This window comes from Polyodon spathula, chromosome 29 (genome assembly GCF_017654505.1).
Source record: "Polyodon spathula isolate WHYD16114869_AA chromosome 29, ASM1765450v1, whole genome shotgun sequence".
In the NCBI taxonomy this organism is placed as follows: domain Eukaryota; kingdom Metazoa; phylum Chordata; class Actinopteri; order Acipenseriformes; family Polyodontidae; genus Polyodon; species Polyodon spathula.
The window spans coordinates 5,659,987-5,676,035 of record NC_054562.1 but is presented as its reverse complement, the minus strand read 5'-3'; the positions used below and the strand labels follow the sequence as shown (position 1 = coordinate 5,676,035).

The following is a 16,049-nucleotide window of genomic DNA, read 5'->3' as shown; positions in this document are numbered from 1 at the left end:
GGTTAATTGGAAGAATTATGTGTTTTTAATTATGCTGATCTAACCATTTCATGCATGGCAGCGTATATAAATAAAACTATTCTAGTCTTTACATGGGGACAGGTGGAAGACTAGCAAGCAAATGAAGTAATGGTGTGTGAAGCTAGCAAGCAAATGAAGTAATGGTGTGTGAAGCTAGCAAGCAAATGAAGTAATGGTGTGTGAAGCTAGCAAGCAAATGAAGTAATGGTGTGTGAAGCTAGCAAGCAAATGAAGTAATGGTGTGTGATGCTAGCATTACGACAGACCAACACCATGGAGGCTTGGCTATCCCAGAGTGCATTTCTATCTGGATCATGCCCGTGGTCGAAGAGAACCGTGTCATAGTTAAAGGAAAACTTTTGTTGTAAACTGGTAATAACCCAATTTGGTAATAGTTTTCAGAAATACGGTGACAGGCACACGGTCGACCGGTTGAACCGTATAGAAGTTTCTTAATGACGCTCACTGTGCAGAACTTGACAGCGTTTGAAGTTGAAGTACAGACACCTTTTCTTGGTACTTAAAAACTACAGGGCCACACTGAGCTCAATAAAAGTCATATATTAACTACAATGACACAGGGTACAGTGTATCTAATCCAGACTAGAAGATTAGTTCGACTCGGATAGACGGAAAGGTTAGTCTTGGGGGAGAGGCGACTGGATTAGTTTAGTTTTAATTGTGTTCCTGTCCTGGCATACGAAACTCTACCACGAGTGCACACCAAGGAAGTGTGCAAAAGCCGAGTCATTCAGCACGGAGCTGTTTGTTTGTTATTGTGTGTGACATTGATATTATCGGCGTTATTGTTATAACATTGCGGATATTATTGAAGATCAGCAGCCATGAGACTGCGCTGCTTCCCCCCCGGTTCGCTGCTGCTCCTCGGCTTGTGTCTGAGCGGTCGTCGGGGGCTCGCTTCTGCACCGGAGCTCCGGGCTCTTGCTGGCCGATATCCGTCCGAAAAAAATAGGCAAAGGACTGTTTTATTTTTTAATAACTATATAATAATATAAGAGCTTCAGAAATCTTTGAAAAAACTTTTGCATCGAAGAATTTTACTTTACCCTCTTTTGTTGCACGTAGGAGTAGATCCTTCATCTATTTGTCCAGATAATGGTTTCTTTTCTAACAAAAAAGATCAAATAAATCTTCTTGTCTCAACAACTAGATAAGGAAAACTCGTTAATCAAAACGCATGTTAACGAAATCTAGTAAAATGAGTGAAAGCAGAATTCGCAGTTCTGCGACCAGCAGCCAAATGGACATAAACAAATAATGGGGATGTCTGTGTTGTGTATAATTTGTGCAATTGATTTAAAATCGTGCGTTTTCTCATGCAGAGTTTGCATTGGTTTAGAACACTTCACATAGGCTGTAACACGCTGGTTACGATTTCAGTTTGTACGGTTGTAGTCTGTAATAAAGGAGAATTTGGTGTTTACAGTGGTTGGTTATTATACGTGTATGTTTACAAAGCTTTTAAAATGATGATAGAACTCCCTAACCCAAATATAAGTAAACCCACGCGATAAATAAACTCAACATGATTAGAAATAGCCAGCAACGCTTCCAGTATTATAAGAGCCTTTTATATGCATACAAACTTGTGAAGGTGAGACTGTACATTGCACATAGTGGGTGGGTGGGAGGAGTCTGACAACATTACAAATACGTTTAGGATAATCCACGGCAATGATCTCCTCACATTCCTAGTGGATCGGTGTGCCCAGGTACGCCTGTTCTTCGTTCTTGTGTGGATAAGACACCCTGTTAAAAACCAAGGACGCACTGCAAATCCACAATCACGGAAGGAAACTTTATTGTAATATCTAATGTGCTGTTTTCTATACCAATATATTAGTTGTGCAATTCAAATACAGTCTACAGTAGAGGTCAACTGTCAAAAGGTATGTATGCAGAATTCAGGCTACAGTGGCATTGATAATTTCTTGGTAGTGTGATCTCTGCCCTGTGCTCTCTCTGTTCAGCAGTGTGATCTCTGCCCTGTGCTCTCTCTGTTCAGCAGTGTGATCTCTGCCCTGTGCTCTCTCTGTTCAGCAGTGTGATCTCTGCCCTGTGCTCTCTCTGTTCAGCAGTGTGATCTCTGCCTGTGCGCTCTCTGTTCAGCAGTGTGATCTCTGCCCTGTGCTCTCTCTGTTCAGCAGTGTGATCTCTGCCCTGTGCTCTCTCTGTTCAGCAGTGTGATCTCTGCCCTGTGCTCTCTCTGTTCAGCAGTGTGATCTCTGCCCTGTGTGCTCTGTCTTCAGCAGTGTGATCTCTGCCCTGTGCTCTCTCTGTTCAGCAGTGTGATCTCTGCCCTGTGCTCTCTCTGTTCAGCAGTGTGATCTCTGCCCTGTGCTCTCTCTGTTCAGCAGTGTGATCTCTGCCGTGTTCTCTCTCTGTTCAGCACTGTGTATGACTCATTAAAACACTCACATGCTCTGCCGTGTGATCTCTGCCTAACCCAGCACTGTGTATGACTCATTAAAACACTCACATGTTCAGCAGTGTGATCTCTGCCCTGCACTCTCTCTGACTCATTAAAACAGTGTGATCTCTGCCGTGTTCTCTCTCTAACCCAGCACTGTGTATCTCTGCATTAAAACTCTCTCTGTTCAGCAGTGTGATCTCTGCCCTGTGCTCTCTCTGTTCAGCAGTGTGATCTCTGCCCTGTGCTCTCTCTGTTCAGCAGTGTGATCTCTGCCGTGTTCTCTCTCTGTTCAGCAGTGTGATCTCTGCCGTGTTCTCTCTCTGTTCAGCACTGTGTGACTCATTAAAACTATTCACATCTCTGCCGTGTTCTCTCTCTGTTCAGCAGTGTGATCTCTGCCCTGTGCTCTCTCTGTTCAGCAGTGTGATCTCTGCCCTGTTCTCTCTCTGTTCAGCAGTGTGATCTCTGCCCTGTGCTCTCTCTGTTCAGCAGTGTGATCTCTGCCCTGTGCTCTCTCTGTTCAGCAGTGTGATCTCTGCCCTGTTCTCTCTCTGTTCAGCAGTGTGATCTCTGCCCTGTGCTCTCTCTGTTCAGCAGTGTGATCTCTGCCCTGTGCGCTCTCTGTTTAGCAGTGTGATCTCTGCCCTGTGCTCTCTCTGTTCAGCAGTGTGATCTCTGCCGTTCTCTTTGTTTCAGCCGTGGTGGGAGCTGGGATCGGGGGTACTGTAGCTGCCTATTTCTTGCGGAAGGAGTTTGGCGCGGGGGTGCAGGTGGACGTGCTGGAGCCCGGGCCGGTGGGAGGGCGGCTGGGCACGGCTCAGATCGGTGGGGATGAGTACGAGACGGGGGGCTCCGTACTGCACCCCCTCAACCTGCACATGAAGCACTTCGTGGAGCAGCTGGGTGAGCAGCAAGCTTCTCTGACGAGCCGCTCTCTACAAAGGGGTTCTCAGGGTATCCAGGGAAGTCAGTCTTCCCTTAGAAAAGCATAACAAGTGTGATAAAGCACAGTGACAGCATGTATACGCATAGGCAAGCATTGTAAAGCATATTAGAAACCATGACAATCCAGGGTAAACAATAGTGAATGTATGGTATAATTATGTGAAAATCATGATAGAACTTCAAAGAGACTGTAGTAAACTTATAGAAGGGTTCTGCTTTTTTTGCATTTTTTTCTATGAAGTGGGCAGACACAAAAAACGCACTGTGACACACACAGCACTGATCTCAGGAACGTTAAGCTGGTTCAGTGTTAGTCAGGGTCCCTGCTCAGCTGTGCGTTCTCTTGAGTAGCAATGAGGGAGTGTTTGAGTCGTGGCTGGTCTCCCCCAGGCCTGTCCCAGAGGCGCACGGTCCCGTCCCACATGGCGATATTCGACGGAGAGCAGATCGTCTTCGAGGAGAGCGACTGGTTCATCATCAACTTCCTGCGACTGCTGTGGCACTACGGACTCAACTTCCTGCGCATGCAGATCTGGGTGGAGGGCGTAATGGACAAGTTCATGAGGTGCCTCACTCCCTCCCTCTACCCCTCCCACCCTCCCTCCGTATCACTCTCCCTCTGTCTTTGCGTTCACTTATTAGTTCAAGTCCTGCTACTCCTTATCCCCCATCTCCCTCTCCTCTCCTCCCTCAGGATTTATCAGTTTCAGTCGTTCGGTTACTCGTTTTCCTCTGTGGAGCGGCTCCTGCACGCACTGGGCGGGGATGAGTTCCTGTGGATGACCAATCACACGCTGGACCAGGCCATGCAGGAGGCGGGCTTCTCACAGCACTTCCTGAACGAGGTCGTCACGCCCATCATGAAGGTCAACTACGGGCAGAGCGTCAAGATCAACGCTTTTGTAGGTGAGGAGAGAGAGGGAGGGGAGAGGAAAGAGAGGGAGAGAGCAAGAGAAAAACTGAATACAGTTTGATGTTTGTTAACCTTTTCAGTGCTGTTGGCTTCCGTAACAATCACCCATACCTGTTAAACAGCACTAAGAGTATTTGGTTAAATTCAATGGCACACGTTTCAACCAGAAACCCCTCGCGTGCCCTGTCCCTGCGCTAACCCCTCGCGCGCCCTGTCCCTGCGTTAACCCCTCGCGCGCCCTGTCCCTGCGTTAACCCCTCGCGCGCCCTGTCCCTGCGTTAACCCCTCGCGTGCCCTGTCCCTGCGTTAACCCCTCGCGTGCCCTGTCCCTGCGTTAACCCCTCGCGCGCCCTGTCCCTGCGTTAACCCCTCGCGCGCCCTGTCCCTGCGTTAACCCCTCGCGTGCCCTGTCCCTGCGTTAACCCCTCGCGCGCCCTGTCCCTGCGTTAACCCCTCGCGCGCCCTGTCCCTGCGTTAACCCCTCGCGCGCCCTGTCCCTGCGTTAACCCCTCGCGCGCCCTGTCCCTGCGTTAACCCCTCGCGCGCGCTGTCCCTGCGTTAACCCCTCGCGCGCGCTGTCCCTGCGTTAACCCCTCGCGCGCCCTGTCCCTGCGTTAACCCCTCGCGCGCGCTGTCCCTGCGTTAACCCCTCGCGCGCCCTGTCCCTGCGTTAACCCCTCGCGTGCCCTGTCCCTGCGTTAACCCCTCGCGTGCCCTGTCCCTGCGTTAACCCCTCGCGCGCCCTGTCCCTGCGTTAACCCCTCGCGTGCCCTGTCCCTGCGTTAACCCCTCGCGTGCCCTGTCCCTGCGTTAACCCCTCGCGCGCCCTGTCCCTGCGTTAACCCCTCGCGCGCCCTGTCCCTGCGTTAACCCCTCGCGCGCGCTGTCCCTGCGTTAACCCCTCGCGCGCTGTCCCTGTCCCTGCCCTGTTAACCCCTCGCGCGCGCTGTCCCTGCGTTAACCCCTCGCGCGCCCTGTCCCTGCGTTAACCCCTCGCGCGCCCTGTCCCTGCGTTAACCCCTCGCGCGCCCTGTCCCTGCGTTAACCCCTCGCGCGCGCTGTCCCTGCGTTAACCCCTCGCGCGCCCTGTCCCTGCGTTAACCCCTCGCGCGCCCTGTCCCTGCGTTAACCCCTCGCGCGCCCTGTCCCTGCGTTAACCCCTCGCGTGCCCTGTCCTGCCCTGTTAACCCCTCGCGTGCCCTGTCCCTGCGTTAACCCCTCGCTCTGAGTTAACCCCTCGCGTGCGCTGTCTCTGAGTTAACCCCTCGTGTGCTCTGTGTCTGTGTTAACCCCTCGCGTGTGCTGTCTCTGAGTTAACCCCTCGCGTGCGCTGTCTCTGAGTTAACCCCTCGCGTGCGCTGTCTCTGAGTTAACCCCTCGCGTGCGCTGTCTCTGAGTTAACCCCTCGCGTGCGCTGTCTCTGAGTTAACCCCTCGTGTGCGCTGTCTCTGAGTTAACCCCTTGTGTGCCCTGTGTCTGTGTTAACTCCTTGTGCCTTGCAGGTGCGGTGTCCCTGGCTGGCGCAGACTCAGGGCTGTGGGCAGTGGAGGGGGGAAACAAGCTGGTGTGCTCAGGGCTGCTCTACCACAGCAAGGCCACGCTGGTACCTGGCAAAGTCACCTCCATCACTGTCAAGACACGGCCAAGCAAGACCGGTGAGTTACAAGTGATACCTCCTCACATTGACCTCCCTTCTACAGTCACAGACACACACTCCACACCTGCCCACTCCACACCTACATGCTCCACAAGAACAGCCACAGTCTCACGCTCCACAGTCTCACGCTCCACAGTCTCACACTCCACAGCCACAGTCTCTCACTCCATAGCTACACACTCCACAGCCACAGTCACACACTCCACAGCTACACACTCCACAGCCACAGTCACACACTCCACAGTCACACTTCAATTACAATAAAACACGTTAACCTGTTTATTTATTCTAACCCGACAATAATCACAGGTACAAATACAGAAACATACAATGTAACTTTTAATTTCTTCAAACAAATGGGGGTTCACTAAAAGTGGTTGCAAGTACAAGCATAATGATTGTATGACAAATAAATACTTAACTGAACTGTAATTGATCAATGATTTGGTATAATTACAATTACAATTAAACAGGTGTGCCAAGGTTCCTCTATAATTACAGTTACAATGTGATTCTGATTGACTCATTTGCAGCTCATTTAGAGCCGACCTCAAATCCAGCCGGGTAAACAGCTGGAATGGAGATGCAACTCCCCTTCCATAGCAGTTTGATCCGTTCGTGGTTTTACTATGAGTTTAAGACTCATCTGAGCTTGTTACCTACACAGTGTGGCTAATCAAGCTGGAATGGGTGAGACCTCCCTATAGTGTCGTGTCAGTGGATCCCACTTCTCTGACGTGTGTGTGTGTTTTGCAGGGGGCACGGTCTCCATGTATGAAGTCAGCTACACAGGGCAGTCTGGAGCAGCCCACAGCCTGTATGACATCGTCTTCATCGCCACCCCCTTGCACCCGGGCAAATCAGACATCTCCTTCCCCAACTTCAGCCCTCCGATCCCCAGCCACTTCTCGGGTCGCTACCACCAAACTGTGGCCACGCTGGTTCAGGGTCGCCTCAACACCTCCTACTTTGGTTTGTAATGCAGGACTTAATAGAAATGTGCACAACACCAATTGGGAATGAATGCTTCCTTTACTGATGCCGGTACTCAAGAGTTACACACGTATTGCTGAAACGTTATCATCAGACACAATAATGTAGCACCTAGTTAGAAACAGAAATGAAGCAGTGATGAGTAACCTCAGGGCACGGTGCTGGTCCTGTAGTCAGGAGGATTCAGGGCTGCTTCTCTCCAGCACTTGCAACTGCCTGTGTATCTTACCAGCTGAACTTTGTTTGCACTCTTATTTCTTGCAATGTTTCAACAATTGAATATCCTTTTTGCACAAGGTCAGGTTACCCCACATTATCAGTTGCTTGTTCCCCTCTAAATTGCGACTCTCTCTGCAGCTGTGCACAGGGTGCTTCTAATCCTCTCATGAACCGTGTGCTGTTCTCGCAGGTCTTCATTTCTCCAGCGATTCCCGTGTGTCTGAAGTGCTGATGATGGAGCGCGAGGGGCTGGCGGTGCACAGCGTCAGCTCTCTGGACCCTGTGACGGTACCCCAGGGGTACAGCAGACCCCCGGCGAGCCAGCCCAAGGTGTGGAAGGTGTTTTCTCCCGCGCCTCTCAGCGAGGCCCAGCTGGGGGCACTGTTCCTGTCGCGGGATGCCGTTTCGGAGACGCGCTGGCTGGCGTACCCCGCCTACACCACGCCCCGACTCCTGCCCCCCGTGGTGCTGCACGACCGGCTGTACTACCTCAGCGGGATCGAGTGGGCCGCCAGCGCCATGGAAATGAGCGCCATCGCCGCCCGCAACGCCGTGCTGCTGGCACACCACCGCTGGCACGGCATGGAGGACAGGACAGACCAGGAGGATCTGCACACCCGGCTGAAGAACGAGCTCTGAGCGCTGGGGAGAGGGGAGATTGAGGAGGGGGATGGGGGTTGGCAGGGCTGGGTGGGGGGCACCGAAGTGCCTCTAACTACCACAGAATCAAATCAAGCACAGATTACGTCACAAACGAGATGGTCTGTAATCATATCAAACGCAAACATTTAACAGAATCTACCATTTATGACCATATCAAAAAGATATCATGTAACGGAAACCGATGCATGAAGGACAGTCTTTCTGTCCTCTATTTTAACTTTTTTTTTTTTTTTTTACTGTAAGAATTAATTTTTTTTCAGCTAATTCACTAGTGGTAATTATGAAAGAATAATTGAACCTTGCTGTAATATTAATGTTGCTGTAACCTGACTCTAGAGTCTGCCTAACAAAGCACGCTGATGAGATGTGTTTCCCAGTTTCAGGCACTGGTAATTATACTGGGAGACACTGCTTGCATGTAGTTTCTTTGATGAGTATATTTGGTTTGAGGTTTACAGGAAAGCAGCTCAGCTTTATAGTATTCTTTAAGCCTGCTGCTTGTGAAATATAAATCTTTCATGATCTTGTTAACACAGAGGACAGCATCAGGTACAATGCTGATCTACTCCATTGAGTTTCTACTAGCTGTAGCTCTGAATGTGCTTGTAGGAAGTGTGTTAGTAGGTGGTGTCTTGGGCAGTTTGGGTGAAATGACTGCACGCTGAAGCCAGTATGTGATTTATAATGTTGCATTTAAGCAAGGAGCTGATCACATTGCCTTGCAGGTGCAGCAGTAGAGAGAGAGGCACACAGACAGGCAGCTGTGTTCAGAACAGTTGAAAGCCTATCAGGTCATTCAAACTCAAGTGGACCAATAGAAACAATCACACATCCTAATAAACCAAACTGACCCAGTCACTGCCCAGGATTGAGTCCGTTCACGTTGGAACAGGCCTGTGCGAATGCTGCACACCAACTCTGTCTCAGAGCTCTTAATAATCTAACTCTAGCTGAATCTGTCAGGAATGGCACCTGTGTATCTTCTGCACAACTCCAGTGATCTCATTACATTACCTGAATAGAGGTTTGTGTGGTTGAGTTATTAAGGGAGTGTTTGTAATAAGTATCTGGGCTGGAACGGGGTCTCGCTGTGTACCACCCATCACCAAGTTTCTTTTTTCTACCACTGTAATGTGAAGGAGCGTGCCTGAGGCTTTGGGATTCACAGCTATTCATTTGTACTATCACAGCACCAATACCATTATCACAAGACCTCCCTTCTCTTGTTAATTACTTTCTTTTTTTTTTTTTTAACTTTGTAATGTAATAATTGAATTAGGATGATTCAGCAATAATACAAATAAAATCTTCAATTTACTATTTGATGTTCATTAAGGAAGTATTAAAGATTCATGCAGTGTTTCATACAAAAACAGTTTTATTAGGAAAACAGCATCTCCAGCTCAAATCAGGCTATGGAACTGACAAAACTACAAACAAAAAAAAAAAAAAAAAAAAAAAGCATCACTTTAGAAAACTAGCTCCCCCCTCCCCCAAAGACTCACAGCTGAAGAGATACAGTGGATACAAGGACTAGCACAGCATTCACACCACACTGTCACTTTCAACAGGGAGACACAAGTCTTCATTCCATTAGGAGATTTTACACTAAGTAGCTTGGTGGTCGAAACACAATGCATTCTGAACACTAAATATTCTACTGTATACCGGGCCCCTTACTCTCCAATGGATCCCACATCTTGTGTTGGATTGGAGTCCTCTTCTAACATCATCCCCATGCTTGTTCCACAGGTTTTCAAACCCCTACACCATTACATACTATCTGAAAAGGATCCCGGAACACTACCTGAACTCACACATTTGTTTTGCTATCCTTAACAGCGAATAAGGGACTAGACTGCCCTTGGAATCAAGAGACTGCTGGTTATAAAAGTGATGCTCCTCCCCTTCCATGTAGACCCCTCCTCTTGATGGATGGGGCCTTCACATGGCCACACCCCCTCATACCCGCTCCAGAGCTTCCAACATGATGATGCTGTTTCCTCTAATCACCTGTTCGGAGATACAAGAGGAAACAAACCAGGGTTAAATGAAATCATTTACTGCACTGACAATACAGGCATGGAAACAAGATTCCCACTGCATAGCAGTTTGATCCATTCCTGGTTTTACTATGAAAGTTTAATAGGACACGCCTGAGCTTGTTACCTACACACTGTGGCTGATCAAGCTTGTAGTATAAGCTGGAATGGGTGAGACTGCTATGCAATAGGAGTCATTAACATCCCTGTGCATACTCCTTTTATTCACAGACTTAGTTGATTCACAGTCAGATCACGCTGACAGTAAATCAGTTTACATCATTAAGACCCTTCACTCAGACCCAGTGAGAACTTCCCCGGCCTCCAGAGCTGCTTGATTAACTGTCAGCGTTGCAGTGCTCCGAAATATTCTTATCAGATATTTATTATCAAGCTTTTGTCTCTGCGAGTAGAGCAACAGCAACGTGTGCCCGCGTGCCTGTGGTATGAACACACACTGAAGTTGTGAATGAAGTATATTTCAAAGCACCTCTTCGCTAACTTTCACACACAATATTTTTTACTGGAACGTTTTGTTGTATTCTGGAACGTGTTGTTGACCTCACCTGGGCAACAGAACTAGCAAAAAACACTCAGATTTATTTAATGCTTAACTCTGTCATGAACAGGGTTAGATGCATCTTATATCTTATAGGTCTTTCACCATTGTGGCTTATTTACTTTTAAATGTTTAGTTGCATAAAACAATTTACCAGTGTCGACGGTCCCTACTGCAACAGAACCTTCAGTGCCACACAATCCAGACATAACTTCATTTCAAATCAAAAGGCTTGGGGGGGGGGGGGTCACTCACCACCATGCCGATGGTGTTCTGCTGACCTCCTGCAGCCATCTCCAAACACTCGTCCATCACAAGGTTCATGAAGGGGTCGAACCCGCGCAGGATCCCCTGGACTTGCCGTCCACCGTTCAGCTTCACTAGAAAGCGAGAGGAGAGGAGAGAGAAGAGAGTGAGGAGAGACAAAAGAGGGATGAGTGGAGAAGAGAGATTGGGGAGAGGAGAGTGAGGAGGGAATACAAGGAGAGAAGAGAACAAGGGAGAGTTAGAGAGAAGTAACAGTAAAGAGATAGGAGAAATGTAAGTGAAGAGGGAGTGTGACAGTTAGACAAGAGCAAGGTGAGGGTCACAGAAGAGGGGAGGGACAGAAGGGTCATTCATCTAACTGAGCGAGCATGATGAGACACAGCCATACTCACAGGACAGCTTCTTGTCCATGAACCTGGAAGACAGGCAACAAAAACACAAAGCACTGGGTTAGTCTGCAGGTTTTACTTTCGAAAAATGACGTTGTCTTTTTCAATAACCAAACACAAACTTGAATATAAGTATCAGAATTTATGTCGTCCACCTTTATAAAACACAGTATGCGACCCTACCCCGAACTTGTGGAGCTAGTCGAGAATGGTCTTTTGTATATTTAGACACTTTTAAAAGATCGTTTCTATTAAACGGCGCTCAAGTTTGTTTAATTGCACAACCAGCGCTGTGCAATTTAATACAAACCGCGCGATTCATTTGCATCTTAATTTGAAGCACACAACTCACATCCTTTGTCAAACACACGTACACTGCACGTATTGCAACAAGCGGCGAGGCCTACACGCCAACACTACCAATTACACCTCGACAAAAACAAGGGACGTGCAAAGCCTAACGCCATTCAAGTCGACATCACTCTTATTATTATTACTATTATAGGCTGTCCTTGATAAAATAGTCATCCTAATAGCCTAGCCTGTTGGTTCTCTGTATATTTCCAATGTTAAGCTGGAACTCGCGACCCGGTGAGTTTGCTTACAACGAAGGGGATCCCTTACTGCCTCAATTCCCCCGATTATTTCCCCCTCCCCAAACAAAATACTCACTTTTTCAACTCCGGGGGGTGAGCTTTGCTCATGATTCCAACAAATAAGTAAAGATAGACAGCTGGTAACCCGATCGCCTGCAGACTCTAAATATTTCAGTGGGATTCAAAGCGCCTCTCCACGCTGCACCGCGACTGCTTCTGACGTCAAAACCCCGCGCTGCACCAGCGTTCGAACAGTGTGGATAAATCGAGCCAGGCGGAATGGATCACCGAGCACTGGGAATCGAGCACCAACTAGTCGAGCGAGGTACCCCCACCATGGTAGCTACATTCCATTTAAACCTATGAATGTGCTTGTGATGTCATTTACTACATGATGCAGTTAATGATGCAATGATAATATTATGTCTTTATTTTTATATAGCGCCTTTCATAGTGGACCACCATCACAAAGCGCTTTACAGAGGCAGGCTGTGAACTGTGCATTAGATGTAGAGTCACTTACAATAGGACTTTTGATTTAACATCTCATCTGCAGGACGGAGCACAAGGAGGTGAAGCGACTCGCTCAGGGTCACACAGCGAGTCAGTCAGTGGCTGAGCTGGGATTTGAACCCAGGACCTTCTGGTTTCAAGCCCTGGACTTTAACCACAGGACCACACTGATCTACTATTCCTTTCTGTTTAACCCTTGAGGCCCCGCAGTATTGAGACTATTTATCCTGTGAATTTTCTATATTATACATTTCTTCTAAAACTAAAAATGATAGCTCATTCACACTGTTTATTGTTTTATGAAGTGTTGAACTATTCATTAAATAGTTTGATTTTAATCTTGGTTATCATTCGTTTAAGGTTCTATAATATACTGTTATAAAGAACTGGGTTCAAAAACATTTCAGTCACAAGCACAATGAAATGCATCAGAGATGGCAATAAGACCCACCCCCATTGCACAGCAGTGTGATCCATTCCAGGTTTTACTGTGAGTTTACTAAGTCACATCCCAGCTTGTTAACCATACACTGCAGCTAATGAAGCTCATTGTGAAACCTGGAAACTGCTCTGCAGTAGGAGTCTCATTGCCATCCCTGTATGATGCAATCCAAGGTGCTGTAAAATGTTCTACAATGCAGAACATTACTTTCCTCATTCAGAGCACTAGTTATTGTATTGTATCTTATAGGCAGATAAACGACAGGCACTCAAGTTTCACAGATACTGATTTTATTTTATTACAAAACTCACTGAACTCTTAAATGAGAAGAAACCACACGGCTGACCAGACGAATGCACTCACAGTGAAAAAAAACACCCGCCATATGTAGCACACACTCATATTACTGTTATAGGTAACGTTTGAAAGTTTGACAGGTCCTGATCGAGGGGGTGCTAGCAGGTACTCAGTTGGCAGGTGCTTCCGTTTCCCCGGACTGTAAAAGCACTGAGCTACAGAGTCTGGAGAGGAGGCAGAGGCAGTTAAACCAGCAGGAACCATTAAACCCCTAACAGAGCCGTGAGGACGGCCTACCCGCAGCGGCGCTGCCCTCATTTCTGCTGCTGTGGTCTCTCAGCTTGTGATTTTGTGCACCGCTGGTATTCCTAGAGGAGTCCAGCGGGCCCCGGTGCTCAGTGCGGTCGTGCTGATCGGTTCTGGCTCCGGTTCTGGCTCTACTTGCCGATGGAGTCCAGCGTGTCTCTCAGTTTGCGGGTCATGCCAGGTAGCAGGTTCAGGTGCTCGTCCACGCAGGCAGAGACACAGCGCTCCAGCTGAGCTCTCACCACTGGCTCCTTCGAACCTGAGTCAAACGAGTCCTTCGCCTTGTCGTTGCAGTGCATGTTGCAGCGAGCCAGCCGGTCCTGAGGGGTAAAATCATCTTAAATCAGCTTTTAACACTTTCAGCCGTGAAACATAGAAAACAGCCATTACATTATATGGGGATAAAACAGCATCCTCATTTGAGGTCATGAATTTGCGTCTTCCACTTGTCCCCATTTGAAGACTAGAAGAGAGTTTTTATATCCGTCTCCATGAGGCTGCCGTGCATGAAAGGGTTACCTCCCAGGAGGTGGCGCTCTCTCTCTCCCTAGTTGGCAGTTCTTTCTCTCTCACACTAGGGATGGAAATTCCCATTGCATAGCAGTTTGAACCACTCCCAGGAGGTTGGAATGGGTGAAGCTGCTCGGCAGAAGGATGTCTCATTTGCATCCCTGCACACGCACTCTGTCTAGCTCTCACTTGCTGGCTTTTTATGAGGAAACAGAGCTACCCAAACGATTACTTGATTATTTGGATCCAGCTCTCTGCAGGGCGCTGGTGTTGATCGGTCTGATTTCCCTTTCAGCGTGAAACAAGTGAAGAGACAGCTGCCTGGGTTTGCGTGGATTGCTGCTCTCCACAAAGTAAGAAAAGCAGCGATCATCACAAAACCAAGCAGCTATTTCATCATTCATTTTACTCTGTCAGCCCCTGCTTTCTGTGGAGGGCACCATTCCAGTGATCCAATAATTGGTTCATGCAGCTCTAATCACGATAATCCATTACAGCTCCAACCCAGACCTGGGCTCCATTACAACTTACATTGCGATTACAATGCAATAGTGATTGCGGTTTAAGACTGGCGCACCTGCATGCCTGTAATTGTATCAGATCATTGATCCATTATGTATGTATTTGTCCTTGGATCATTATTCTTGTATTATGAACCACTTTTAGTGACAACGTTTGCTTAAATAAAAGTTCTACAGTGTGCTTGTGTATTTGTAGCCGTGATTACTGCTGGTTATTTAGTACAGCGTAAACATGTTAATGTGTAGTTGTTTATCTTACTCTTCAGTGTAATTATAATTGTAATTATTACAGTAATTTGTAATTGTAATTTCAGCTGACGATGCTGCTGTGATTGCAATTGACCCCTTTCCTTGAGGCCCCTCTGACCTGGAAGCGCTCCAGCTCCCCCGTCACCACGCCCTGGGCCTGCGCTAGCGGGGTGTGGCAGCGCTCCATGCACTGGTGCACCTGCTGCATGGTGGCTCCTGGCCGCTCGCAGCAATCAGCACTGCAGTGGAACATGCGAGCCTGCGGAACACAGAGACACACGGCTGTTAGGGTAACGGCAGTGTAATGCTTACAGCAATGCATTGACAGGGATGTTAAGAAGACTCCTATTGCACAGCACTGTCACCCATTCCAAGTTTTACTATGAGCTTGATTAGCCACAGCAACAAGCTCAGTTGTTTTATTAAAATGACAGTAAAACCAGGAATGGATCCCACTGCTATGCAATGGGTGTCTTATACCCCATACCACATTCCTGGGGTGAGAATAAAACACAGGCCAGCATGAAGTCTATATTTACAAGCCTGCACCAAGCAGGTTGCAAAGCCAATGGGAGGATGTTACAACTGAACTCCAGTTAGTACACTGTACATGCACTCTGCAAACGGTCCTCACCCTGCTTTCTCACAGAGTAATCCAACACTTTCTTTGGACAGTAAGTGCGTGTTTCAAGAATGTTATTTCAGATTAATAAGGGTACAGTGATTATACACGGAGTGACTTGTTATATGCAGTCCTGTTCTGCTAAGAGCTGACTTTACTGTTTCAGACACTTAAGAAAACGTGCAGAGGTCTGTCGGTTAATAGAGGGGATCGCATATTACAGGATCGGATATGAAGGTAATACTGTCTTACACACCACTCGCATGGGCTCACCTGCATCTTGCGGATGTGGTTCAGTTCCAAATCCTGAACCATGCTCTCCACGGCAGACTGGACCCGAGCCTGCTGCGCCTCTGCCATGCTGAAGAGAATTCTCCCGAACCGGACCAGAGAACAGAACCGAACCGAACAGGACAGCAGCAGAGGGGAACAACGACCGAACAGTACAGTACACTACTGAACTGAACTCAGTAACGAGAATGAATCGAATCGGAACTTCCGAACTTATAGAAAGTTGCGAATGCACAAACACGTTAATCTATTGCAATGTTGTTTTTAACATTAATTCATGTGTTATGAACGCATTCAGTTTACCAAAGCGGTGCAATTTGAATACCGTTAGCTCGCTTGCGGTTTCAGAGTTCGGACCCGGTTTCTTGTGTATAAAGACCGCAATGACACGTCCAGTCTCGTTTAAAGGTGACCCTCTGCGTCCCAGCGCATCCCAGCACATGCAGCACTTCCGTCTCCCCGGGGCCACAGAGTGTCGTTCATTGATTTAGGAGAGTAGAGTGGCAGCCCGCGGAAATGGAATATAAAATTCCACAGCGCCACGAAAAGGGCAGGGGAAATATTACACTTCCAAATACTGTGCTGTATAGTGTATGCTTT

At 47.9% G+C, this 16,049-nt stretch overlaps 3 protein-coding genes across 3 annotated transcripts; 1 reads left to right on the top strand and 2 right to left on the bottom strand.

Annotated features, from left to right (window-relative positions):
- The first annotated feature begins 313 nt into the window (after positions 1 to 313).
- On the top strand, positions 314 to 9,165 carry LOC121302340 (prenylcysteine oxidase-like). Its single transcript, XM_041232254.1, is given in 8 exon segments — positions 314 to 977; positions 979 to 994; positions 3,152 to 3,358; positions 3,791 to 3,965; positions 4,095 to 4,306; positions 5,816 to 5,968; positions 6,727 to 6,942; positions 7,373 to 9,165. Coding segments are annotated over 8 exon segments (1,539 nt in total). The 5' UTR covers positions 314 to 866; the 3' UTR covers positions 7,822 to 9,165.
- A 40-nt stretch (positions 9,166 to 9,205) lies between these two features.
- LOC121302339 (small nuclear ribonucleoprotein G) lies at positions 9,206 to 11,936 on the bottom strand. The gene is made up of 4 exons (XM_041232253.1): positions 11,775 to 11,936; positions 11,106 to 11,128; positions 10,702 to 10,826; positions 9,206 to 9,858 (listed from the first exon to the last, which is right to left on the bottom strand). Exons 1-4 carry the CDS (start codon positions 11,804 to 11,806, stop codon positions 9,808 to 9,810), a joined length of 231 nt encoding a protein of 76 aa, XP_041088187.1. The 5' UTR covers positions 11,807 to 11,936; the 3' UTR covers positions 9,206 to 9,807.
- Positions 11,937 to 12,926: 990 nt separating this feature from the next.
- Positions 12,927 to 15,918, bottom strand: LOC121302191 (protein FAM136A-like). Its single transcript, XM_041232008.1, has 3 exons — positions 15,432 to 15,918; positions 14,655 to 14,795; positions 12,927 to 13,576 (listed from the first exon to the last, which is right to left on the bottom strand). Exons 1-3 carry the CDS (start codon positions 15,516 to 15,518, stop codon positions 13,388 to 13,390), a joined length of 417 nt encoding a protein of 138 aa, XP_041087942.1. The 5' UTR covers positions 15,519 to 15,918; the 3' UTR covers positions 12,927 to 13,387.
- Positions 15,919 to 16,049: the final 131 nt, after the last annotated feature.

Bases quoted from the DNA above. Each gene is read 5' to 3' on its own strand.
- LOC121302191 (XM_041232008.1), bottom strand. From the start codon at position 15,518: ATGGCAGAGGCGCAGCAGGCTCGGGTCCAGTCTGCCGTGGAGAGCATG. The intron at 14,796-15,431 runs GTGAGCCCATGC...TGTGTTCCGCAG, and splicing joins ACCACATCCGCAAGATGCAG to GCTCGCATGTTCCACTGCAG. The intron at 13,577-14,654 runs GTCAGAGGGGCC...TTTACCCCTCAG, and splicing joins GGGAGCTGGAGCGCTTCCAG to GACCGGCTGGCTCGCTGCAA.
- LOC121302339 (XM_041232253.1), bottom strand. From the start codon at position 11,806: ATGAGCAAAGCTCACCCCCCGGAGTTGAAAAA. The intron at 11,129-11,774 runs GTGAGTATTTTG...CCTGTCTTCCAG, and splicing joins CACCCCCCGGAGTTGAAAAA to GTTCATGGACAAGAAGCTGT. The intron at 9,859-10,701 runs GTGAGTGACCCC...ATCTCCGAACAG, and splicing joins AGAACACCATCGGCATGGTG to GTGATTAGAGGAAACAGCAT.